Raw genomic sequence first — 26,970 nt, 5'->3', positions numbered from 1 at the left:
TGTCTCTGAGACACACACTGTCTCACTGTCTCTGAGGACACACACTGACTCACTGTCTCAGTGACTCTGAGGACACACTACTCTCACTGCCTCTGAGGACACACACTGTCTTACTAACTCTGAGGACACACATCTCACAGGATACACACTGTCTCACTGTCTCTGAGACACACTGTCTCACTGTCCCTGAGGACACACACTGTCTCTGAGACACACACTGTCTCCACTGTCTCTGAGAGACCATACACTGTCTCTGAGGACACACACTGTCTCACTGTCTCTGAGAGACACACACTGACTCCCACTGACTCTGAGAGACACACACGTCTCACTGTCTCTGAGGACACACACTGTCTCACCTCTCTGAGACACACACTGTCTCACTGACTCTGATGACACACACTGTCTCACTGTCTCTGAGACACACACACTGTCTCACTGACTCTGAGAACACACTGTCTCACTGTCTCTGAGGACACTCACTGTCTCACTGTCTCTGAGGACACACCTGACTCACTGTCTCAGTGACTTGAGGACACACACTGTCTCACTGACTCTGAGGACACAAACTGTCTGACTGTCTCTGAGGACTCTCACTGTCTCTGAGGACACACTGTCTCACTGACTCTGAGGACACTGTGGTGGACACCTGACATCACTCACAATAAAAACACATGGACCTGAAGTTAACCTGATAACCACAAATCCTGCTTGTAGCACAGACCCTGGATCTGTGATACTGACTGTGTTTAGTAAAATACTGATGAAAGCAGCGTGGACTGACTCAACCATCTACTGACCTCACAGTCTCCAGTCGACAGGTTGGACTCTGCTGTAGATCAAGCAGCTCCTTCACTCCTGAGTCCTGCAGGTTGTTGTCTCTCAGATCCAGTTCTCTCAGATGAGAGGGGTTTGACCTCAGAGCTGAAGCCAGAGAAGAACAGCTGATCTCTGACAGTCTGCAGCTCCACAACCTGGATAAAGAATAAAACTTAACTGTAAATTAAACTGAGTTCATGTGTGAAAATAAAGGACTTTGACTAAACATCACTGTCTCTGTTTTCAGACCTGAAGTCTGAGTCAAGTTGTTCTGGACATTTTCTGGAACTTCTCCTGCAGCCTCCTAATAAAGTTTCTGAGTGAGTCCATGTGAGAATAGAGCAGGTGAATGTCCAGAGGATTCACAGAGAGCGAGTGGACGTGTTGAGGACACAAACACGTGACGGACGTGAAACTGGAAGAACACAAATATCTCAGGATGAAGAAGAGGAGCCGGACACGTAGAAGACGAAGACGTCAACTTGGAAACACGAGGAGATTCCAGATCTTTTGGTGATGAGGGCCGACGCCGGTGTGGATGAGCTGTAAACAACAACACTGATCTTTCCACAGCAGGATTTATACGTCATGTCCGGCCTCCTGCTGCTCCACCCGTTCTTCATATGTGGAAGTCAAACTCCAGAAAATGTCCAGACACTATTTTACAGAGTTCATGACTGAAAACAGCTTGAAAGTCCCCGTGTCCTCGGGGTCAGTTGTTTGTAATATGTAACTTCACCACTAGATGTCTCTAAATATCTTGCTGGACATGTTCAGGAGTCGTACACGTGAACAAGTGGACTACGTCCACATGTACGACACCTGGAGACGTCACTAACTCCTTCACAGTGAACCTGTAACTTAACATAACTTAACGTAACCATGGTTATCATGGAGATATGTGTTTTGGCTCCCCTCGTCTGAATATTCCCACATGTTCCTGTTGCTGTGAACGAGTCGGACCCGGACAATCTCCTGCTGCTGCTTCAGCTCCAGAAAATGTCCGACCCACTTGTCAGAACATGTTCCACAGTTGATGTGTGAAAGGGCGAGCAGTTCTATGATCATGTTTTCTTGAAGTGGCGATGATCTGAGCAGCAGTTGGACCAGTTGAAAGTGGTGCAGGGAGCCTGAGGAACACGTGTGTACAGGGCGGGACAGAGATCTAGTGGTGAAAAGATAAAGGCATGGACGACCCCGTTTAAGTCCTGAAACCAGAGGAAGGGTTTCATGTTGGAAATGAACCCAAAGTGGAAGAAACAGGGCTGAAGAACTTCGTACTCAGCTGCAACACGACACTTCAGCACTAGATGTCACTACATTCTACACACTGAACCTTTAACATTAAAACATGATGTCTGACCTCAGAGTCTCCAGTTGACAGGTTGGACTCTGTAGAAAACCACACAGCTCCTTCACTCCTGAGTCCTGCAGGTCATTGTAGCTCAGATCCAGTTCTCTCAGATGAGAGGGGTTTGACCTCAGAGCTGAAGCCAGAGAAGAACAGCTGATCTCTGACAGACTGCACTCCTTCAACCTGGATAAAGAATAAAACTTAACTGTAAATTAAACTGAGTTCATGTGTGAAAATAACAGACACATATTCATGTCAGCACAGACTCATAACATGGAAGATAAATATGAAATCAGACATGTTGGACTAAAAACGAGTCCTGATTCAGTACAAATAGATTATTTGGACCCGGTCTCTGTCCTGCAGATCAGTTTAGGAAATCCAGAACTAAACTCAGTGTTTTGACAAGTAGCTGAATATTAAATGTCACAGATTAATTAATGAATGGATTCAAGTTATGTAGGAATTATGTTAAATTAGAATTAAATGAGATAAATTGTGTATAAATGCTGTTTTATAGATATGAGATCTACAAAAGTCAGTCAGTGAACTGACCTCAGAGTCTCCAGTCGACAGGTTGGACTCTGTAGAAAACCACACAGCTCCTTCACTCCTGAGTCCTGCAGGTCGTTGTTTCTACTCAGATCCAGTTCTCTCAGATGAGAGGGGTTTGACCTCAGAGCTGAAGCCAGAGAAGAACAGCTGATCTCTGTCAGACTGCAGCTCTTCAACCTGGATAAAGAAATATGAATATTAGAATGTGTCCTCCTGTTGTTGTGGATCGTCATCATGTCAACACAGACTCTCAACATGCTGCTGACCTCAGTCCAGTCTGTGACCTGAAGATAAATATCAGATCAGACATGTTGGACCATTGTTTCATTCATCAGCTTCTTCTCTGTGTTTGGTCACTGAGCAGGTTTGTGTAATTAAACACTGTTTAAAGTAGGATGGCTCCTGACAGTCACTTCCTGTTTGTTTCTATACTTATCAACTGTCCAACGTGTTTCAATAAGAATGTGTCTTATTTTGAAAAGCTGAGGAGGACGAGTGCTCGGCCTCAGTCCACATGTTATTTACTGACACTTTCTTAGTGATCAGGAGCAGGTGAGTGCAGGTGAATGGAGCTGATGAGGTGGACGTGACTGACAGGCTGGGTGAGTGACAGATGACTGAGGGACAGTGAGCAGAGCAGAACTGAGACAATTTAACTAAATAATGACCCAATAAGAAAGAAAGTCTGAAAAGTGAAGAAGGATTTAAGGACCTCAGAGTCTCCAGTCGACAGTTTGGACTCTCTAGACCAGCAAACAGCATCTTCACCCCCGAGTCCTGCAGCTGCTGTAGCTCAGATCCAGTTCTCTCAGATGTGAGGGGTCTGACTTCAGAGCTGAGGCCACGACTTCACAGTGAGTCTCTGAGAGTCCACAACCACCGAGTCTGTAATTAAAGAAAATATCAAATCTGTGAGAATTAAATCAGAAAACACAACATTCATACAAAACGTGATCATGTGACCCTCACCCTGGTAAATCCCCTTTTTGTTAAAAACACCTCAAGAGAATCCTTTCGAATTTGGTCCAAGCGTTCATTCAGACTGACAGAGGAACTCATTAAATTCAGGTGGTCAAAGGTCAAAGGTCAAGGTCACAGAACATGTTCATGGCCTCTTGAACATGATATCTCAAGTCTGTCTTTAGGGGATTTCTTCACATTTTGACTCAAATCAACCTAACTCCGATCTACATGTCTTTGGGTTTGTGGAGGAAGCTGGAGAACCCAGAGAAAACCCTGCAGACACCAGGAGAACCTCCTCCTCACAGAAAGGCTGCACTAACAGTGTTGACCACTGCAACACCATGCTGCCCCAAACAATGAGAACCATTTAACACTGAGTGTATTTGAAGAACGACTCATCTCCACTGATTGAACATGTTATTGATCATGTCTGGACTCACCGAGCCTTCCTGCAGTTCCTCACAGCTGGGATCAGTCTCCATCGACCCTGGTATGATGTGTTGAACTTCTTCAGGTCCAACTCATCCAGAACCTCCTCTGACATCTGCAGCATGTAGGCCAGAGCTGAGCAGTGGATCTCAGAGAGTTTCTCCTCTGATTTGTTCTCTGACGTCAGGAACTGTTGCATCTGCTGATGAACTGAGTGGTCGTTCATCTCAGTCAGACAGTGGAAGATGTTGATGCTTCTGTCAGGAGAAATGTCATCACTCTCCATCTCCTTCAGGTTGTTGATGACTCTCTGGATGATCTCTGGATTGTTCTCTGTCCGACCCAGCAGGCCTCCTAAGACTCTCTGGTTGGACTCCAGACTGAGGCCGTGAAGGAAGCGAACAAACAGGTCCAGATGACCATTTGTACTGGTGAGGGATTTCTTCATGGTTCTCTTCAGGAGGTCATTCAGGAGAAGGTACTGTCTGTGTCCACATATGTTCCCAAGAAGTTGTTGAGTTCTTCTGTGTTCCTCTTGGTGTAACAGTGGAACATGTAGACTGCAGCCAGAAACTCCTGAACGCTCAGATGAACAAAGCAGTAGACTGATTTCTGGAAGATCACACACTCTCTTCTGAAGATCTCAGTACAAACTCCTGAGTACACCGAGGCCTCTGTGACATTAAGACCACACCGCTCCAGGTCTTCTTGGTAGAACATGATGTTTCCTTCCTCCAGATGTTTAAGTGCCAGCCTCCCCAGCTTCAGGAGAACGTCCCTGTCAGCCTCCGTCAGCTGCTGTGGAGTCGTCTCATGTCCCTCACCGTACTTTTGTTCTTCCTCTTGTCTGAACCAGCAGGAAGTGTGAGTACAGGTCAGTCAGGTCTTGGGCAGCTCTCCTCTCTGGTCTGTGGTCAACATGTGCTCCAGAACTGTAGCACTGATCCAGCAGAAGACTGGGATTTGACACATGATGTGAGGCTCCTGGACGTCTTGATGTGAGATGATTCTGCTGCACAGCTCTTCATCACTGAATCTCCTCCTGAAGTACTCCTCCTTCTGGGCGTCAGTGAAGCCTCGTACTTCAGTGACCCTGTCAACACATGCAGGAGGGATCTGATTGGCCGCAGGTCTGGAGGTTATCCAGACAGAGCCGAGGGAAGCAGATTCCCGGATGAGGTTTGTCAGCAGCACGTTGACTGATGACCTCTGTGTGACATCAGACACAAGCTCCCTCTGGTTGAAGTCCAGAGAAGGTCTGCTTTCATCCAGGCCGTCAAAGATGAATGACACAGAGAAGAAGCAGATGAATGAAACAATGGTCCAACATGTCTGATCTGATATTTCAAATATTAATATTTCTTTATCCAGGTTGTGGGACTGCAGAATGTCAGAGATCAGCTGTTCTTCTCTGGCTTCAGCTCTGAGGTCAAACCCCTCTCATCTGAGAGAACTGGATCTGATAGGAAACGACCTGCAGGACTCAGGAGTGAAGGAGCTGTGTGGTTTTCTACAGAGTCCAACCTGTCAACTGAGACTCTGGGGTCAGTTCACTGACTGACTTTTGTAGATCTCATATCTATAAAACAGCATTTATACCCAATTTATCTCATTTAATTCTAATTTAACATAATTCCTCTTCATACATAACTTGAATCCATTCATGAATTAATCTGTGACATTTTAAATATTCAGCTACTTGTTAAAACACTGAGTTTAGTTCTGGATTTCCTAAACTGATCTGCAGGACAGAGACCGGGTCCAAATAATCTATTGTTGTTATTAAACACTTGATGAACAGATGTGATGAAGATAAAAAGTGAAACTGTGAGTTAACTCTGTGAATTAGTCCTTTGAAGGCTCTTTGTTCCAGACCTGCTGTTCACATCTGTCTCTGGGGATCCGATCACATGAAACTCCGTCTGTCACCAGGTGTGAACTGACCAACTTAGAGTGGTGTGATCAGCAGACGGATGTTAACAGCAGGTGTGAGAGTGTGACAGTAAAACTTTCAGAAAGTTGTGTTCACACTCACCTGCTCACTTTTCTTCCTTCTGCTCATCCAGGTGAAAATGGAGTCTGACACTTCCCTGTTCTCAGGCTCCTCCTCTCTCTCTTTACAGTAGATAAGAGAGTTGCTCACAGACCATTTAAAGCTCCAGTGTGTAAGATTCAGGTGAATTGATCTATTGTTAGAAATTAAATATAAAATAATCAGTGATGTTTTCACTTGTCTAAATTGTATGAAGAGCTGCTTTACTCTAGAATGGGAAGATCAGTTTCAGGCTATAACGTGAAACTCAGCACGTTGACCTGTGGAGTGGAGCTTCCTGAAACAGCCGCTCACAGGAGGAAACAGTGCATTTGACGGGGACTATTTCCAGCGGCGGATGGAGCTCTATGGCACAAACACATGAGAAGTGTCAGGCTGTGGATGGACACACAATATTTTTATATCATCGAGAAGAAAATAGAAAATATCACCAGACTTGTTCTTTAAACGTCTTCTCCTGATAATCAGACTCAGAGAGTTCCATAAGATATTTAACATTTGGTCATCACATTATCACATTTCACCCGAATGTCCACAGTTGAACATCAATTCAAACTCTTTCTTTATCTTATTTCTTAAGTGCACTTGTGAATATTCTGATTCCACAATAACGTCAAAGTCACAAACTATTTCAGCATTTCAAGACTCCATGAGCTCACACACACACACACACGTTTAGAGTTAATGCTTTCCAGCACTGGAATAATGTCCAAACGTCCGTTAGGTCCATCAGTCTGGTTAAAGTCAGAACCAGAAAGCAACAGGGGCATGTGCTGTGTGAATGGGGAATATATGGAGGGTTACTTCCTACCGCCTTGGCAGGAAAAGGTGGATATTGTGAAGTGTGTTGCTGGAGGTTCAGTGTGGTTTCATCCATTCAGAAGCTTCCCATCCAAAGATCAGGGCTCCATTAAAACCTGGCCTGTATAAGCACAAACAGAAACTCTCTTCACAACCACTGGTTTGTTGTGTGATTGTCTAACACAAAAATACTCTGCAACATTACATTATAAATATAATACTAATATTTCACATGACATGGTTCCTGTAATGTGACGAAATGAGACTAATCCATGTAAACAATAAAGATGTGAAAGAGCCGTTCAGAGCAGTGAAACACGTGTTTGTTTGACTGGTTCAGCCCCACACTGTATTTAGCAGCTCGCTGCTGAACACAAACACAATGAAGCCGTTAGTGTGGTTATTAATAATGATATGAAGAATTAGAGCAGCTGCGTTAATGAGCTGACAAAGCAACAACACTCTGGACCAATGGAGTCAACACATCAATGCTAACGCTAACAGGAAGAGCTAAGTGACCGACTCAGAGGAAATGACTCTGAACAGGAAGGAATCTGTGAGTCAGTGTGAAACACGTTCAGTTCGCTTCATGTGTGAAACTGGTTCAAATGAAAGTCTCTGTTAAAACGCTGTTTGCTGTAGTGACGTGTAGCAGCTCCTCCCCCTGAGTTCCTCCAATCAGCTGAGTGATGAGCGTCACGTGCTGCAGGTGTGTGGGACCACTGCTCCGGGATCTTCTTCTGCTGTCATGGAGGGTGGCACCTAAGGTTCAAGGTGCATTAGCGCCACCTACTGTGCCGGAGTGTTTGGTCTGCGGAAATACATGAAGACAAATAAAAAACCCTTCAACTTAAATCCTCCTCATTGATCCAGTTTCTTTTAAAAACTCAAACTTTATATTTCGCTTCCTCAATACTGAACAGATTCTTTAGGTTTAACATTTCCTCAGCTGCTTCTGTAGCTTTTCTCTTTCTCTTTATATTCCTGATGCTCCACACTTTCTTCCCCTGAGCCACATTCACACTGATGGATGATATTAAATGATTGTTGTGTTTAATCCTGTGAGTCCTCATCTTCACCTTGATATGACTGTTTGCTCTCTGCTGTTTTAATCATTGTTTTCATTCATCCCACTTTTTGTTTTGTTTCATATCGATGATCCTTTTCCTCCCTCATGGTTTTTCCAGTCAGTCATGATGTTGCTTCTAATTCCTGCTTTAGCTTGGGCCTCACTGAAAGCTTCCTCTATGACTCTCTCCTGTTTTAAACAGTGTTTTGTCCATTTCATTGCCCTCGATGCTCAGTGAGCTGGGATCCACATGAACCGGACTTCTGTTTGTGTGTGATGTCGTCTGAATAGTGTCTGGTGTGTTTCATACAGTGTATCTGCTCTGCTGTGGGATGACTGTACTGATACCAATGCTGATTAATCTGGTTTTGCTCTGTCCACTGTGATGCCATTGCTATTGCCAACATCTCAACTGTATATACTGTGATGTGCTGTTCTTTCCTTTATATTTAGATTTAATTCTGGGACAACAAACCCAGTCTTTCCATTCTTTGGCTCCTTTGATCCATCTCTATATTGGGAACAGAATATTATGTGTAGTCCTTAACCTTCCCTCCTGCTACGGGAACTCAGAGTATCACCAGATTTCAACACACAGGAATACATGCATCTGAATACACTGGCATTTCATTTCTTAAATTACAACCTGGTTTACAATTGGTTTAAAGTTAATTAGTAATTATGGTGCACACACCACAAGGCAATGCATTGCAGTGCGGAGCACAAGGACGTTTGTATAAAATCCTTCTGTTTTCTATGAAATATCATAAAAAGTTTCCTCAGAGACTTAAAGATGCTCTGCTCTTCATCGACTCTTCTTCATACTGTAAATGTGACATTCACTTTTCTTCTGGTTGTTTCCATTATGTCAAACTGGTGATTTTGTTCTTTTACCTGCACCAAGGACGAGATGTTTCCACCTGTTTGTTTGCAAGAGGAAAGAAAAGCAGAGTCATGATTCCAGTGAAGTCGGTGGAAGGATGTTTATTGAGCATTAAAGCAGAGACAAGTAGAAACAGGACTTTTCTCTCTGAGATGTTTTTCTTCTCGTTACATCTGGTTTGTCACAGAGGAAATGATCCATGTGTTTGACTCATAGACTGAATATAAAGGCTTTGACTGGGATGTGCTGCTGTTATACTACAGCGCCACCTGTGGGTCAAAAGTAGAAAAGCCACCACCGCTCTGCACCTGATGCAGAAATGAAAACGTCCCATTTTTAAGTCCAGAGTTTTGATCTTTTGTGTCAAAGACAAAACTCTGATTTTAAACTCAAAGTGATTTCAATGTGTTTAACTTTGTGTGGAACTAAATCAATTTGTGACGTGAATCCAGGAACTTTAAGATCATAAACAAACATATACACAGAATGTGGTTCTACACACATGGAGACATACTGAGGGACAAAGGTGGACAATAATAAAGACAAACTTAAATACACTGTATGTGACTCTTTATAGAGGGTTTATATATTCTGCTTGTGTTGTGTCATTTCAATAAACACATTCTTCATGTGAATAAACACAATCGGGACAAGAAGGTTGCTGGTTTGAATCCGGTTCAGATGGGGTCTTCCTGTGTGGAGTCTGCATGTTCTCCCCGTGTTTTCTCCAGGTGCTCCGGCTTCATCTCACAAACACATGCAGATTAGGGGTTGTGTAGATTGGAGACTACACACAAGCTGCTGCTGCTTCAGCCTCTGGATCCTCAGGACACAGCTCAGCCTCCGTCCACACACACTGTCCTCTTCACACTCACCTCCACCAAGATCACCACCTGTTGAGAGAAGAAGACATCAGTGTTACAGAGACTCACTTCATCAGCTGTGAGTCAGTGATGCAGCACATCCAGTAGAAAGAGCAGCAGGGACTTCAGTCCTGTTCAGAGGTGGAGCAGCTTCCTCTCTGCTTCATGTTCACGTGTTGGAATGAACACGCTAAGAGCTAAGTGTGTTTCCTCTGCATGTCAAAGTGCAGAGTGGACACCTGAGAGGTGGATTTACTGCTGTTACAGGTGAAGACATGTTTCACTGTGTGTTGATGAACATCTGCTTCTGACAAACTGGGACCAGATGAGACAGATGGACCTCAGCAGAGGTTCTGCTCTGTATAAAGAGCTCCTGGTTACCATGGTGATGAGGAGAGGCTTCAGTCCCACTGATCTCAGAGCTGTGACAAAGATCCACCTGATCAGTTCTTCACTGATGAAGTGAGAGAACAAACTGTCTCAGATCAGATGAAGACGACAGCGTCTCTGTTCCTCGTGTGAGGCTGTCAGCTGTGGTCCAGCTTCATTTCCTGTTCACATGAAAACAACAACAACTGTCGTCTTCACGTCAACTCAATCAAATGATCCCAAGCAGCTTGTGGCTCGTCCGATTGGCCGACTGTTGTGTCTCTGTGTCTCTGCCCAATCCTGACGTCTGTCCTCATTGTCCTCTCACAGCTTCACTGAGGAAACACTGAGGCCGAATCTGAAGACACTTCAACATGTCCAGGAGATCTTTCTGAGATCCAGCTCAACTGAACCTGACAGACACAGTCAGGCTAAGTGGTCACATGGCGCTGGTTATCAACTCGTTAAGTTAACTCAGGTTTTCCTCCTTGAGATCTGAGCGTGCACATAAAGGAGGCGGGTTTACTGTGTAAGACCAATCACAGACATGGACAGTTTGACTGACAGCAGAGCCTCATATTTCACAACCAGGATCAAACTGTTCTATAATAAAAATCAGAGGAAAACAAACACATGATCCAGAATAAAAGAAACTCAGTCACAGCTGCTAAATGCAGGAAGAACAGCTGGTGAAACATCTGGGATCGTGTCAATGTGTAAGTTACAGCGCCCCCTGGTGGCATTTGGTAAAAATATATTACGTGACCACGACATAATAACGTGTGAACGAGATAAATAACTCGAGGCCACGAGATCTGAATCTGTTGTTTACTAACAAGACGAGTGGAAGACACACACTGTCTCACTGTCTCTGAGGACACACACTGTCTCACTGTCTCTGAGGACACACACTGTCTCACTGACTCTGATGACACACACTGTCTCACTGTCTCTGAGGACACACACTGTCTCACTGACTCTGAGACACACACTGTCTCACTGACTCTGATGACACACACTGTCTCACTGTCTCTGAGGACACACACTGTCTCACTGACTCTGAGGACACACACTGTCTCACTGTCTCTGAGGACACACACTGTCTCACTGTCTCTGAGGACACACACTGTCTCACTGACTCTGAGAACACACTGTCTCACTGACTCTGAGGACACACACTGTCTCACTGACTCTGAGGACACCCACTGCCTCACTGTCTCTGAGGACACACACTGTCTCTGAGGACACTCACTGTCTCACTGTCTCTGAGGACACACACTGACTCACTGTCTCAGTGACTCTGAGGACACACACTGTCTCACTGACTCTGAGGACACAAACTGTCTGACTGTCTCTGAGGACTCTCACTGTCTCTGAGGACACACACTGTCTCACTGACTCTGAGGACACTGTGGTGGACACCTGACATCACTCGTCAATAAAAACACATGGACCTGAAGTTAACCTGATAACCACAAATCCTGCTTGGTAGCACAGACCCTGGATCTGTGATACTGACTGTGTTTAGTAACATACTGATGAAAGCAGCGTGGACTGACTCAACCATCTACTGACCTCAGAGTCTCCAGTCGACAGGTTGGACTCTGAAAACCACACAGCTCCTTCACTCCTGAGTCCTGCAGGTTGTTGTCTCTCAGATCCAGTTCTCTCAGATGAGAGGGGTTTGACCTCAGAGCTGAAGCCAGAGAAGAACAGCTGATCTCTGACAGACTGCAGCCCCACAACCTGGATAAAGAATAAAACTTAACTGTAAATTAAACTGAGTTCATGTGTGAAAATAACAGACACATATTCATGTCAGCACAGACTCATAACATGGAAGATAAATATGAAATCAGACATGTTGGACTAAAAACGAGTCCTGATTCAGTAAAATAGATTATTTGGACCGGTCTCTGTCCTGCAGATCAGTTTAGGAAATCCAGAACTAAACTCAGTGTTTTAACAAGTAGCTGAATATTGAAAACATCACAGATTAATTAATGAATGGATTCAAGTTATGTATGAAGAGGAATTATGTTAAATTAGAATTAAATTAGATAAATTGGGTATAAATGCTGTTTTATAGATATGAGATCTACAAAGTCAGTCAGTGAACTGACCTCAGATTCTCCAGTCGACAGGTTAGACTCTGTAGAAAACCACACAGCTCCTTCCTCCTGAGTCCTGCAGGTTGTTGTCACTCAGATTCAGTTCTCTCAGATGAGAGGGGTTTGACCTCAGAGCTGAAGCCAGAGAAGAACAGCTGATCTCTGACAGTCTGCAGTACTTCAACCTGAATAAAGAAATATGAATATTAAAATGTGTCCTCTTGTTTGTGGATCGTCATCATGTCAACACAGACTCTCAACATGCTGCTGACCTCAGTCCAGTCTGTGACCTGAAGATAAATATCAGATCAGACATGTTGGACCATTGTTTCATTCATCTCCTTCTTCTCTGTGTTTGGTCACTGAGCAGGTTTGTGTAATTAAACACTGTTTAAAGTAGGGATGGCTCCTGACACTCACTTCCTGTTTGTTTCTATACTTATCAACTGTCCAACGTGTTTCAATAAGAACGTGTCTTATTTTGAAAACCTGAGGAGGACGAGTGCTCGGCCTCAGTCCACATGTTATTTACTGACACTTTCTTAGTGATCAGGAGCAGGTGAGTGCAGGTGAATGGAGTTGATGAGGTGGACGTGACTGACAGGCTGGGTGAGTGACAGATGACTGAGGGACAGTGAGCAGAGCAGAACTGAGACAATTTAAATAAATAATGACCCAATAAGAAAGAAAGTCTGAAAAGTGAAGAAGGATTTAAGGACCTCAGAGTCTCCAGTCGACAGTTTGGACTCTCCAGTCCAGAACACAGCAGCTTCACTCCTGAGTACTGCAGGTCGTTGTAGCTCAGATCCAGTTCTCTCAGATGTGAGGGGTCTGACTTCAGAGCTGAGGCCACGACTTCACAGTGAGTCTCTGAGAGTCGACAACCACCGAGTCTGTAATTAAAGAAAATATCAAATCTGTGAGAATTAAATCAGAAAACACAACATTCATACAAAACGTGATCATGTGACCCTCACCCTGGTAAATCCCCTTTTTGTTAAAAACTCCTCAAGAGAATCCTTTCAGATTTGGTCCAAGCGTTCATTCAGACTAACAGAGGAACTCATTAGATTCAGGTGGTCAAAGGTCAAAGGTCAAGGTCACAGAACATGTTCATGGCCTCTTGAACATGATATCTCAAGTCTGTCTTTAGGGGATTTCTTCACATTTTGACTCAAAGAGAAACTGATTAGATTTCAGTGGTCAAAGGTCAAAGGTTACAGTGACCTCATATTATTGTGAAGTCCACATGTCAGGAACCTGGAGGGACGGACACTGCACTGGTTGGTGGTGGCGTACAAACGCAGGGTGGGAATTCAGTTTGACAAGAAAGAAGAAGAAACTATATTTCCTGCTTCTTCAGTTTAAAGGAACCGTCAGTGATTCTCATCCAAAACACTGATTCAGTGATCGTCTCCTCACTCGGTGCTAGCTGTTTGCTCATATATATATATATATATATATATATATATATATATATATATATATATATATATATATATATACAGTATACACAATAATCTCCCTTGCACCCCACATGGTCGTATGTCTGAACCCTCAAACTCCAGCACAGTGATCACATTGGATTTCACTCTCCACATCTGATCTAGTTGTTCTCATCTGTACATGAGAAAACAATAATTATTACTTCACGCATGCACCCCCCACACACACACACACACACACACACACACACACACCAACAACTCCATCTCATGCTGGTTTACAGAACCAAAACCTGCAGACACCAGAGAACCTCCTCCTCACAGAAAGGCTGCACTAACAGTGTTGACCACTGCAACACCATGCTGCCCCAAACAATGAGAACCATTTAACACTGAGTGTATTTGAAGAACGACTCATCTCCACTGATTGAACATGTTATTGATCATGTCTGGACTCACAGAGCCTTCCTGCAGTTCCTCACAGCTGGGATCAGTCTCCGTCGACCCTGGTCTGATGTGTTGAACTTCTTCAGGTCCAACTCATCCAGAACCTCCTCTGACATCTGCAGCATGTAGGCCAGAGCTGAGCAGTGGATCTCAGAGAGTTTCTCCTTTGATTTGTTCTCTGACGTCAGGAACTGTTGCATCTGCTGATGAACTGAGTGGTCGTTCATCTCAGTCAGACAGTGGAAGATGTTGATGCTTCTGTCAGGAGAAATGTCATCACTCTCCATCTCCTTCAGGTTGTTGATGACTCTCTGGATGATCTTTGGATTGTTCCCTGTCCGACCCAGCAGGCCTCCTAAGACTCTCTGGTTGGACTCCAGACTGAGGCCGTGAAGGAAGCGAACAAACAGGTCCAGATGTCCATTTGTACTGGTGAGGGATTTCTTCATGGTTCTCTTCAGGAGGTCATTCAGGGAGGAGGCACTGTCTGTGTCCACATATGTTCCCAAGAAGTTGTTGAGTTCTTCTGTGTTCCTCGTGGTGTAACAGTGGAACATGTAGACTGCAGCCAGAAACTCCTGAACGCTCAGATGAACAAAGCAGTAGACTGATTTCTGGAAGATCACACACTCTCTTCTGAAGATCTCAGTACAAACTCCTGAGTACACCGAGGCCTCTGTGACATTAAGACCACACCGCTCCAGGTCTTCTTGGTAGAACATGATGTTTCCTTCCTCCAGTTGTTTAAGTGCCAGCCTCCCAGCTTCAGGAGAACGTCCCTGTCAGCCTCCGTCAGCTGCTGTGGAGTCGTCTCATGTCCCTCACCGTACTTGTTGTTCTTCCTCTTTGTCTGAACCAGCAGGAAGTGTGAGTACAGGTCAGTCAGGGTCTTGGGCAGCTCTCCTCTCTGGTCTGTGGTCAACATGTGCTCCAGAACTGTAGCACTGATCCAGCAGAAGACTGGGATTTGACACATGATGTGGAGGCTCCTGGACGTCTTGATGTGTGAGATGATTCTGCTGCACAGCTCTTCATCACTGAATCTCCTCCTGAAGTACTCCTCCTTCTGGGCCTCAGTGAAGCCTTGTACTTCTGTGACCCTGTCAACACATGTAGGAGGGATCTGATTGGCCGCCGCAGGTCTGGAGGTTATCCAGGCGAGAGCCGAGGAAGCAGATTCCCCGGATGAGGTTTGTCAGCAGCACGTTGACTGATGACCTCTGTGTGACATCAGACACAAGCTCCCTCTGGTTGAAGTCCAGAGAAAGTCTGCTTTCATCCAGGCCGTCAAAGATGAACAAAGGTTTACAGACAGCGGCGTCTCTGCCGTGAGCTTCTGTAACGCTGGATGGAAAACACGGAGCAGCGTGAGAAGACTGTGCTGCTGGTCCTTCACCAGGTTCAGCCCTGAACAAAGCACAGTCAGCAGACCCACATCTTGGTTTTCTAAACCCTCTGCCCAGTCCAGAGTGAACTTCTGCACCGAGAAGGTTTTTCCAACGCCAGCGACGCCGTTGGTCAGGACGACTCTGATGCTGCTCTGCTGGTCAGTTGAGGCTTTAAAGATGTCGTGGCACTTGATGGGAGCGTCGTGGAGGCTCTTCATCTTGGAAGCCGTCTCAAGCTGCCTCACCTCATGTTGAGTATTAACCTCTTCACTCTGTCCCTCTGTGATGTAGAGCTCAGTGTAGATCCTGTTGAGGAGGGTTCTACTTCCTGTTTCATCAGTTCCTTCAGTCACATGTTCACATCTCCTCCTCACACTGAGCTTATGTTCATCTAAAACCTCCTGCAGACCACGATCTGCTGAAAGACAAGAAACAATGTCAGAGACAGAGAATCTGAGAATCTGCTGATTGTTTTCATCAGATACAGAAAAACTACAGAAAATAAAAGCTTTTTAACTTTGTGCTTTTATAACGATGTTAAATGTTGATGCTGTATGAAGGAACAAAATAAAACCACATGTGCTGTTGTCAGAAGTGAAGACATCAGCAGACACATGTACAGTGCTGCTCTGACCGGCTGTCTGAGCTCCAGCTCCTGTTCTGGATCTTTGTCCACACTGGGGACAGGAGGAGTCTCCTGAAGAACCAGACTGGTCCCAGTATGAGGTGATGCACTGTCTGCAGAACCAGTGTCCACAGCTGGTGGAGACTGGATCCTTCAGGACGTCCTGACACGAAGCACAGCAGGACGACTGCTCCTCCTCAGAAACATGACTCCTCTTCCTCTCTCTGTGAAGACATTTCCTGATAACTCACATGTCACAGTCACAGGTTGTCATTACTTCTGTCAAGGAGGTTTTGTTTTCACCCAGTATGTTTGTGTGTTGGTTGGTTCGTTAGTGGGATTATAAAAAACGACAGATTACCAGTAAACTTGGTGGAAGGTTGTGGTCTGTGAACCAGATCGGGGGGTTCCTCTTTCACAGACATGTTCAGAGGACTGATGTTTACCAGTGTGTGGAATTTGGTGCAGATCCAAATCAAAATGAGTCTCTAGTGAATCTCAAAGTGGTTTCATAAGGAGCGTGTTGGTTCTTGGTGGAGGTCTGAGCTCTTTGAGTGATTCTGAGAGATTAGTCACCAACTTCAATGAAGCTGTGTCCTAATGCAGGGGCCACACTAGAGGAAACTAAATCCTCTTCAGAGCAGGTCACAGTAGAAACAGTCTCTTACTCTGTGTGTGAGGGTCCAGGTTCATTACTGAAGTTTAGAGGATCTCTCATGGACCGGTCACTCTTCAGAGACACACAGCTGAACCCTGGAGACTCTGCTCTCAGTCTGTGGTCCTGACCTCTGCAAACACAAACATGTTTTTATTCAGAACACATCATTCACTGGTTCATTCTCTGAGGATTCAGTTTGGAGGTTCACATGTTTGTAGCAGGTCTCTTACTTTGTGTGTGAGGGTCCAGGTTCATTACTGAAGTCTGGAGGAAGACGTCCTTTGGACTGGTCACTCTTCAGAGACACACAGCTGGACCCTGGAGACTCTGCTCTGTCCTCCTCTTCCTCCTCATAACCACTCATCTTCAGTCTGAGAGGAAAAACACTGTGAGCTCAAACACACACAATGAAGCCAGGTACGTTTCTTCAAATATAACAGAGTCAACCCTCCTACACTGTGTCCCTGTTGTCACGGTAACCTGAGACAGTTGTAGGTTTAATGTGTTGGACTCAGCCAATCACAGCGTTGAGTCAAACTGTTGATTGACTGACAGAAGTTCATCCTGAATCTTCTTCTCTCTAAAGTCCACGAGTAGAAAAAGTGTGTGTGAGTGAGTGTGTGTGTGTTCTTGTACAGCTTCTTTGTGAGGACCAGTTTGAGCCTACAACCTGTGGAGTGAGGACCTTTTGACTGGTCCTCACTTTGTGACCCCCCCCCCCCCTTTAATGGACCGTTTGGGGGTTAAGACTTGGTTTTAGGGTTAGAGTTAGAATTAGGTTGAGGTTAGGTTCAGGTTTAGTCATTTAGTTTGGATGGTTAGGTTTAGGGGCTAGGGAAGGAATTATGCCAATGAGTGTCCTCACTAACATCAAACTACAAACGTGTGTGTAAGTGTGTGTTAAAATTAAAACTGCTGTTTGTAACTTAACTCATGAAATATCTATTACAGACAATAATAATAATAAATAATCAGTGGTGTATAAAGTACTTGAAAGCCATACTTGAGTAAAAGTACAGATATCTTACCTGAAAGTGACTCCGGTAAAAGTTAAAGTCACCCGTCAGAAAATGACTTCTGTAAATGTAATGTAATGTAATGTAAGTAAATGTAAATGTAATGTAAGTAAATGTACTTAAGTATCAAAAGTAAAAGTACAACTACCAAAATTAAAAATGCAAAGTGATTTTTATAGTCTATACAGACACAAACCAACCCAAAACTGTTCTCTTCAGGTTTTATTTCAACTGACTGAAAAATTCTAACAAAAATATACATATACTGTATAATTTGACACATTTTGAGCCCCAGATGCTGAGGTTCAAATAGTAATGGACTAGTGCATCTGAACTTCAGGGGACAACAAAGAACCAACACAACAGAATAAACAAGTGGCTCTTGTGTCTGCCTCAGAACACTAATAGACCACAGTATAACCACTAAACAATTCTGTAAATATCACTAAACATGGACCTTTCACTTTCTAATCAGTAGTAGCAGTGATACACAATGCCCCTTATGATAACTCAGCAAAAGGAAACAAGTCCTAGGCACACAAATAGGATAGTTTCCCTCTTTTGTAACAACCTGCACAGTGCTAAGAGAAAACTCTCTGGACACAGTCTAGTTTTGCTGCCAAATTCAGACAGAATAATAAAGACTGAACCGAGCTCCTGCAGGAGCACCTGGATAATTCTAAAGGGAATAAATGGATGGGGAATCTGCTCCTGTTGATTACGTCCCTGCCCTTTGTACACACATCGCTACTCCCCATTGGATGGTTTAGTGAGGTCCTCGGATCGGCCCTGCCAGAGTTGGTCACGGCCCTGGCGGAGCGCCGAGAAGTCGATCAAACTCACTATCTAGAGCAGAGGTAGCCAACACGCTGCCCGTGGGCACCTGGTCGCCCGCAGGGACCCTGCGAGTCGCCCGCAAGGCATGCTCTAAATTAAAAAAAGAAAAAGAAAAAAAAAGAAAAAAAAGAAAAACTGAAATTTGAAATAAAAAAAAAAGTCAAACCGCCATCTCACTCTATGCTGAGACAAGCTAGCGGGAGCAGCAACGATGGCGAGCTAGATGTGTTTTTTACCCCCCAAACTAAAGAAAACATGAAGAAAAGCGAAAGAAAATATACTATTTTCATAATGATTGGGAGGAAGAGTTATTTTTTACGACAGTGAAAGAAAAATGTGTGTGTCTCATTTGTGGGGCAACTGTTGCGACGGCAAAGCGGCACAATGTGGAGAGACACTTCAGTACGTGTCACAAAAGCTTCCATGCTAACTACCCACCTGGCAGCGCACTACGGACAGAAAAAGCCCCGTGACTTAAAGGCAGCTTTGGGCAAACGACAGTCTTTTTTCACGAGGCCGGTGATACAATCACAAAAAGCAACTGAAGCTTCGTTTAGAGCTGCACATTGTTTGATAAAGAACAAGAAAGCCTTTTCGGACGGGGAGGTCTTGAAAGAAGCAATGATGATAGTTGCAAACACTGTGTTCAAAGACGAGAAGAATGGTCCTGATGCCATCTCCGCTCTCTCCGATGTCCAACTGGGGGCAAGTACGATGGTTAGAAGAGTGTCGGCTATGTCTGAAAACTTGATAGAGCAACTGGACCGGGATCTGGTTAAGTGCAGGTGGTTTAGCATCCAGTGTGACGAGTCCGTGGACAACACCAGTACAGCTCAGCTGATGATGTTTATCCGAATGGTGTTTGATGATTTCTCCACAAAAGAAGAAGTCCTGACACTTCTGTCCCTGAAGACAACAACGAGGGGAATTGACATTTACAACGCGGTGAAGAGGTTCTTCGTGGAGAAAAAGGTACCATTAGAAAAGCTGGTGTCGGTGACAACAGACGGGGCTCCCGCCATGACGGGCCGGCATGCAGGCTTCATTGCGCAATGCAAAGGTGACCCAAACTTCCCAACATTTCTACATTACCACTGCATCATTCACCAGCAGGCGCTATGTGCAAAAGTAACCGGCTTTGATCATGTGACGACTCCTGTCGTGAAGATCATAAATGGCATCCACTCCAAAGCCAAACAACACAGGACATTCAAGGTGCTATTGGAGGAGCTGTCAGCTGAATATGGTGACCTGTTACTACACACAGAAATCCGATGGCTCAGCAGGGGACGAATTTTGCAGTGTTTTTTGTCACTTTTGGGTGAAATCAAACAGTTCATGCAATCGAAAGGGGAAGACGCCTCGCTGCTCGAGGGCACTGAGTGGATAATTGACCTTGCATTTTTAACGGACATCACTGGGAAACTGAACCATTTGAACTGTGAGCTGCAAGGTGAAGTCTGATGAGTGTAAGTAATTTTGAACTCTACAGTTTAATGACAATTGACTTGAAAGTCATGACAAGATTGAGAAAGTTACTTGATCACTCAGTCTTCATTTCAAAAATGACATGCATGCCTAGACCTATGTTCAACGATCTATTAAGAGGTAACACTCTGCAATGTTGAAGAGGACAGCAGCTATGAAAGTTGCCTGCCTTTTTGGTTCAACCTATCTCTGTGAATCAGCCTTTTCTAACGTGAACTTCATCAAGAACAAACACAGAACACGCCTTACTGATGCACATCTACAAGACTCACTCAGAGTTGCAGTGTCAAATTATACACCAGATTACAGTACATTGGTGAACAGGATACAATGCCAGGCTTCCCACTAAGAGACATCTACAGACAAAGAAAGAGATAACGTGTTTTCATTGAAATGACATTAAACTCAAATATTGCACAAAAATGTGAAAAATAATTTGTTCAAAAAGTGTAACAGATTTTATGATTTGTTAAAAATGCTACAGATTTGGTGATTAGTACTAATGTAATAGGATTCATTTAAAAATGTGAAAGAGTAGATTCTTACATAACTGATAATTTGTATAAACATGGGACAGAGTTCATGATTTGTTCAAAAATGTTACAATGGTAGTGGTTAGTACAAACGAGACATGATTTGAAGATAGTTAAGTTAATGATTTCCTAAAAAATTGTAGAAAATATAACAGGTGTGATTTTGAACAAAATGCTACAAATGTGCTTATTCATACAAAACTGTCAAGAAAGATATTTACAAAAATATCAGAGATGTGATACCTCTGACTTTCAAATGTTGAAACAGATTAACAGAAATAAATGTTGCATGTTTTAATATATCTGTTTCCTACCATCATTGTTGTGGAAATCATTGTTAATAATTATTGTGAGGAATAATTAACATTTACGTGATCAGACAGTCTCTTCACATATATTATTATTATTATTAAAAGGTGATCTGTGCAACTTTGTTATTCAGGAAGTTTGTATCAAACAAGTAGCCCTTCGTACTACTCAGTACCTTTTGAAGTAGCTCTCAGTTTCAAAAAGGTTGGTGACCCCTGATCTAGAGGAAGTAAAACTCTTCACAAAGTTTCTGAAGGGGAACCTGCGGAGGGATCATTTCCGGTACAGCCTGCTCGACCCCGGTCGACCAAGGCAGCCCGACCAACCTCCGGACGCTTAGGGCCTAGCGCTGCCCCCGACGGCAAAAACGCCTGCGCATCTCCCGAGGCAGGGGGCACGCGCGTTGCTCCAACCTCCGCTGCTCAAGTAACGAGTCAGTTTTGAGAATATAATAAGTAGAAAGTACAGAAATTTGTACTTCGTTACTTCCCACCTCTGTAAATAATATAAATGTTGCTGAACACTCACCAGCCTCAGACTTCACGTCTCCTCCGTCTGCTCCTTCTTGTTAGAACAAGTCTGACACTGGCTCCTCCTCCTCCTCTCTGTAGTTACTGGAAATCACCTGACTCTGTGTGTGATTGTGTGTGTGTGTGTGTGTGGGGGGGAGAGTTAATTTAACTGATGAAATATCTTTTATAGAATAATAATAAATAAAGTTTCTCTTCATTACCATAGAAACAAGAACCAGCTGATCCACAATGTTTATCTGATGAATTTATGTTTGTGACATGAATTCATCAGATAAACATTGAAACTCAGGTGAAAGCTCATGTTCTGTTTATTCTGCTGTGAACCACAATGTTCATCTGTCTGTGTCACAAACGGATTGACAACACTTCCTGAACCCCTTTCAAAGTAAAAGCACTCCAGCGTTTGACTCTGTTGTAACGGAGCTTTGCTTGTTACAGACCGGAAGTTGCAGGTCTTCATCCCGTAGAGTCCTGACGTTCAGAGCCGAGGGTGAAGATTTCTCCTGAAGTCTCTTATCTTAACTCTGCAGTTTGATGTTTGACATCACGACTGACGCAACAGAAAAGAAACAAGACCGTGTTTTAACATTAAAGTTATTTAATTACATCAAATATGAAGCCAAAAAAACATCACTGGTTTCTGATTTCAAAAATGAAAGAAAAAAAAGTTCCATTCGTGGTCGTCATGGCAACATGTTGATGTATTCAGGTATGGTTGCCGTAGCAGTGTCGTGGCTGAGGAATTAAGGCGGAACTTGTTTTACTTGAACACCTGTTGACGACCTGATTCCTGTCAATCAACCTCTGGCACGTGATGAAAAGAATCTGAACTCGTCAACAGTTCACTTGATAATTGATTTTATTTATTCTCTGGAGTTTAGGTTTGAGTTTTTCTCACGTAGAAACCAGGCAGAATTGTCTCACTGTGTGAACGTGAGAATCTGTTTTCAGCCTCAGAAGTGAATCTGGTTTTTCACCAAATACATTTTACAGTTGAACAGCAGAGCAAAGATTTGGTTGTTTTCTGGGTGTGGATTAAATGGCAAACACACATAATGAAAGTCGATGGACAGCTGCTGCCGAGGATGCTGGGATCCTCTCGGTGGTTTTTGTTCTCCGCCGATGGAGGTGGAATGTTTCAGGAGCAGAGCATCGTGGGATGAGAAGGCGGGCGGGGGTAGAATGGATTTTAAAGTAATGTGCATCTGATACAAATCTTCAGGTAATTATCATCAGTCATCCAAAACATCATCAAAAGGAAAAGAAACAAACAAACATTGGTTCAACGGTGGTTTCTCTTCTTTCTGATAAAGTTTAGAAACGGGCAAAAAGGCATCCAGCTCATTCTGAAGCCTTAAAAACTTCGCTCAATGGCTGTGGACGTTTTGTTGTTTGTTTAAATGTCTGACATGTTGATTACTGTTGTTGTTGTGTGTGTGTGTCACTGCTCGTTCTGTTGTGTGTCTGTGATGGTGGAGACGGCGCCCTGCCCCTTGCTGACGTCGCTGATACAGGCCCACTGACCGTCCATCGACTCCTTCCACAACGTCACCTACAAAAGTACAGGTCGGGAAAAGATCACTTTCCACACAATGAATCTGAATTATTACATTATGGGTAAAAATCTCTACGACTTTATAGAAACTACCTTGTTGTCTCCTCCAGAAACAGCCAGGATGTTCCCAGTGATGGACCAGCTGACGTGCCAGACCACATCGTTGAACTTATGGAGCAGTTTGGTCGTCCAGGTGTTTCCTGCCGGGTCGTCACAGGTCCAGATGAACACGCGTCCGTCCTGGGGGACGGTACAAAGGGAACAGTGAACGTGTCTCATGCAGTGGAGGAGACGCCGTTGGTTTCTAAGTAGCTGTAAATAAAGCTTTTCTCTCACTCTGCCTCAGGGGCAATAAAGATTAATCAGCCTGTTTATGATGACACGTCCAGTGATGGTTTGTAAATCAGGATTTAGACTGAACTGGACGTCATCTCTGGGTCCACCTAGTGGTACAATCGAATAAATTCACATCGACTGAACACCTGAAAGAGGATCCAAGACTTAATTTGTTATAAATAACCTGAGGAAGGTAACCTAAGTAGGAAATCTCTGACAAGAAGCCCAGATGAGATAAAAATTAAAAAAGGACAATGGTGACGTTGGGACAGAACTATAATTAAATACATCAAACAGTTGGACTGATGGAGGGATACAAATTCATCTTTCAAACTGTTCCTTTGCTTTGTTTTGCAGCCACCATCAGTGTTTAATGATACACATCTTTGCCAATAAATATTTAAGTGGAGGGGGGATAAAAATCTCACCTGGGAACAACTTGCGATGGTGCTGGTGGGAAGTCCAATAGATGGAGCCCAGCCCACGTCTCTCACCCAATCGCTGTGGGCCTCCAGCTTCTGGTCCTCCTTCCACTGACCGTCCTCCTCTCTGCAGGCGAGGACACAGAGTAAAAAGAAAACAGTGAAAGTTAAATTTCATTAAAAATACAAAGATAACAAAGACAACTCAAATCTCTTCAGTGTCTTCTTCATCCACCCTCCATTCTACCAAACAAGCTTCTTTAAAAACCCTGAAATTCAATATCGAATGCACATTCAGCACAGAACGTGTGACTCTGCAACTCTACGATTGTCTCAAGTCACTAAAAACATGCGTCTTGAACAGCTCACTAAACACGAACATACTTCCAGAGTTTGACCAGGTTGTCGCAGCCTCCGGAGACAAAGCGTTTGACGTAGTTTGGTTTCTGTCCTGACGGCTGATCGATGAGGCTGCCTGGAACCACAGCAGGAGCCCAGCTCACTGCGTTACAGCCGATCTGCAGGAGGATTACAACCCAGTTCATAAAGAGACGTCAAAGCAAATGGGATAGAAAAATAGACTGCAGATAAATCAGGAACAAGGAGCGGAGCACTGAAAAACAGCATATATAGAGAATTTAAACATTTAACACTACATTTCATTACATGCAATGATTAAATTAAAGTTGGGCATTACTGAAAAGTGTGTGACAGACTCACAGTGTGTGCGTTGCTGATCTTCTTGACGTCCCACTGCTGATCTCCAGTAAATGTGAGGAGGGAAATGGCTCCGTCTGAGCTGCCGCAGGCCAAGATAAGACCGAATTCATAGGGACCCCAGCAGACAGAGTTCACTGCAGACACACAAGTGGAGTTAGGAAGAGGACAAAGGTCTCAAGAGAACGACACAACGGTTAGAATTTACTTTATCTTTTGTTGACGAGTCTAATTCACCGGTCAGCACCGACACTATGTTACTGACAAAATCCCTGAGTCTCTGTTTCCAAAGGAAGGAAACACACGAGAAGTGAAAGATAAACTCAATGAAATCCTGCATCTTTCCAGGGGAAATCAGCAAGAAGAAACAAAGTTTAAACTCTATAGGAAAAGAGCACTGAGACACAAAGAGCTCAGGTGCGATGTTATTTCACCCGGAGATCTACTGACCTGATGACTCATGTCCGGTGTATTCGTACATCTTGTCCCAGGCTCCGTTCTCCTCCTTCCAGACGATGACTTTGCGGTCGTAGGAACAGGACGCCAGGATGTTGCCAAACATCGGGTGAGCCCACGCTACCTGCCACACGGGACCCTCGTGGCTGCAACAGAAACACAGAGACGTACTCAAACTCAGTTCAAAATCCTCCATGTGAAACTTAGGATGTCAAATATACAGGAGAGAACATCTTACATGTGGATCCAGTGTCACAGATTCAAGAACATTTGTAGTGGAAATTAATTAAATTAAAAAAAGGGACATTTTCAGATTCAGTTTCCCAGATCAGTTGTCAAACTTCGGTTTCTTACCCTCTGAGGTCTGCCACCAGTATCTGACCTCCGTTTCTGACATCGAAGATCTTCACGGTGCGATCAGACGAACAGGTGGCCAGTCGAGTGCCGTAGTAATCCATCTGGGCATCGTGCTGAAACACAGAGAAACAAATGAGCTGATGTTTGGCTAATTCAGTGGCCACTGAGTTTCACATCTAGCAACATGATGAATCGTCTAAAGTGGTGTTTGTGTCGTCCTGATGAAACTAAGAACAACGTTTACTCTCTTTGAGCTCCTTTAAACTTCTGCCTCTTTAACTCAAGCGAGCTGCAGGTTCTCCTTCATCACTTAATGAAGTGTCATTATAAACACATCAATTATCAATCGTATCAATTATTCAACCTTAACCAAATACTTTTATATTGACAGCAACACTGACAACATCATAAGTAACATGAACAGAATCAAGGTTGTGATTTGTTTGATTCATCGTTATTCCTGAACACAAGCAGACGTCAACACCGGAATTCATTCTGAAGAAACAAGGCAAATGGACGTTTATAATAAAAGGAACAATTATATATTTGTTTATCCCACAAACACAAGAGACGACATAAATATCAACTCATTCACATTACAGTGGCAACTCGTGATTTCATTACAATCCTGATCAATTCAAAGATGATCGATTATACATTTGTTCTAATAAATGTCGTGTATGTCTATAGAGACTCAGTCGGATGTGTTGTTTTGTCTGATCAGTTCATATCTACACAAAAACGGGACAGTTACAAAGAATAAAAGCATCAAATCTCATAGAAAGACTACACACAATAATTGGACTTTTATTTTGAAAAACGTAGCTAATCGTTAGCTCAACTGTTTTAATAACAAATGGACAAAACCAATCAGCTCATATCGTCCTGATGTAAAATGACCAACAAGCAACGTGAAGACTTGTTACAATACCTCTGTGCTACTGTTAGCATCTACGTGCACTTAATGAAACCTGCCCATGTAGCAACAAGCTAACGTTAGCCTCATTCCCCGGAAACACAACTTACGATCATGTCCTCGTGCGACGTGTCCACCGTGTTGATGACAGAAACCTGGAAAACCACAAACACACACATCAGGATTAAACACACACATCAGGATTAAACACACACAGGAGATTGCAGTGTAACTCTGGTGGTTAGCCCTCCGCGGTTAGCATGTCCGCTAACAGGCTAGCTTCCCTGTCACGTCCGCGGGAGACGTCGAACGGCCGTTAGCTCGGGTCCAAGGAGGTTAAACTCACCATGTCTGCGCAGGAAACACCGAACACCAGTGTGTTGAGTCCTGAACGAGACGAGCTGAGCTTCACCGCCCGGTGCGTCCGACGTGGCAACAAGTGCAGATCCCCGGTCCCACGACTGATCCCACCGGAGGAAACGAGACACGACGAACAAAGGTTCCCACCTACCAACGTTTTATTTTAGCTTAGAAAAAATCAAATAAAACGTTTTCAATGTTTAACTTTTTCTTTTTGACAGGTGATTGATATTCATATATATATATTTGTTTATTGTTGTTATTATTTTCTTTTTTTTTACTAAATTAATCAAAGAGGGACCA

The 26,970-nt window shown here is 43.8% G+C and overlaps 1 protein-coding gene, 1 long non-coding RNA gene and 1 pseudogene across 2 annotated transcripts; all 3 read right to left on the bottom strand.

Annotated features, from left to right (window-relative positions):
* Positions 1-889: 889 nt before the first annotated feature.
* LOC124851542 lies at positions 890-15,920 on the bottom strand (annotated as a pseudogene).
* Positions 15,921-16,834: 914 nt separating this feature from the next.
* LOC118105113 lies at positions 16,835-21,604 on the bottom strand. Its single transcript, XR_004695094.2, has 4 exons — positions 21,544-21,604; positions 17,288-17,412; positions 17,063-17,203; positions 16,835-16,962 (listed from the first exon to the last, which is right to left on the bottom strand). It is a non-coding gene; the product is annotated as an uncharacterized LOC118105113 (long non-coding RNA).
* Positions 21,605-22,128: 524 nt separating this feature from the next.
* Positions 22,129-26,790, bottom strand: sec13 (SEC13 homolog, nuclear pore and COPII coat complex component). The gene is made up of 9 exons (XM_035152806.1): positions 26,654-26,790; positions 26,418-26,462; positions 25,389-25,504; positions 25,029-25,180; positions 24,582-24,715; positions 24,246-24,379; positions 23,868-23,988; positions 23,197-23,343; positions 22,129-23,100 (listed from the first exon to the last, which is right to left on the bottom strand). Exons 1-9 carry the CDS (start codon positions 26,654-26,656, stop codon positions 22,990-22,992), a joined length of 963 nt encoding a protein of 320 aa, XP_035008697.1. The 5' UTR covers positions 26,657-26,790; the 3' UTR covers positions 22,129-22,989.
* Between the last annotated feature and the right edge of the window lie 180 nt (positions 26,791-26,970).

The sequence above is a fragment of the Hippoglossus stenolepis genome, chromosome 3 (assembly GCF_022539355.2).
Source record: "Hippoglossus stenolepis isolate QCI-W04-F060 chromosome 3, HSTE1.2, whole genome shotgun sequence".
NCBI classification, from domain to species: domain Eukaryota; kingdom Metazoa; phylum Chordata; class Actinopteri; order Pleuronectiformes; family Pleuronectidae; genus Hippoglossus; species Hippoglossus stenolepis.
This window is presented reverse-complemented; position numbering and strand designations above follow the sequence as displayed.

Coding starts and splice junctions, on each gene's coding strand:
- sec13 (XM_035152806.1), bottom strand. Junction 23,344..23,867: donor CCATCGCAAGTTGTTCCCAG/GTGAGATTTTTA, acceptor ACCGTCCCCCAG/GACGGACGCGTGTTCATCTG. Junction 23,101..23,196: donor TTTCTGGAGGAGACAACAAG/GTAGTTTCTATA, acceptor GTACTTTTGTAG/GTGACGTTGTGGAAGGAGTC.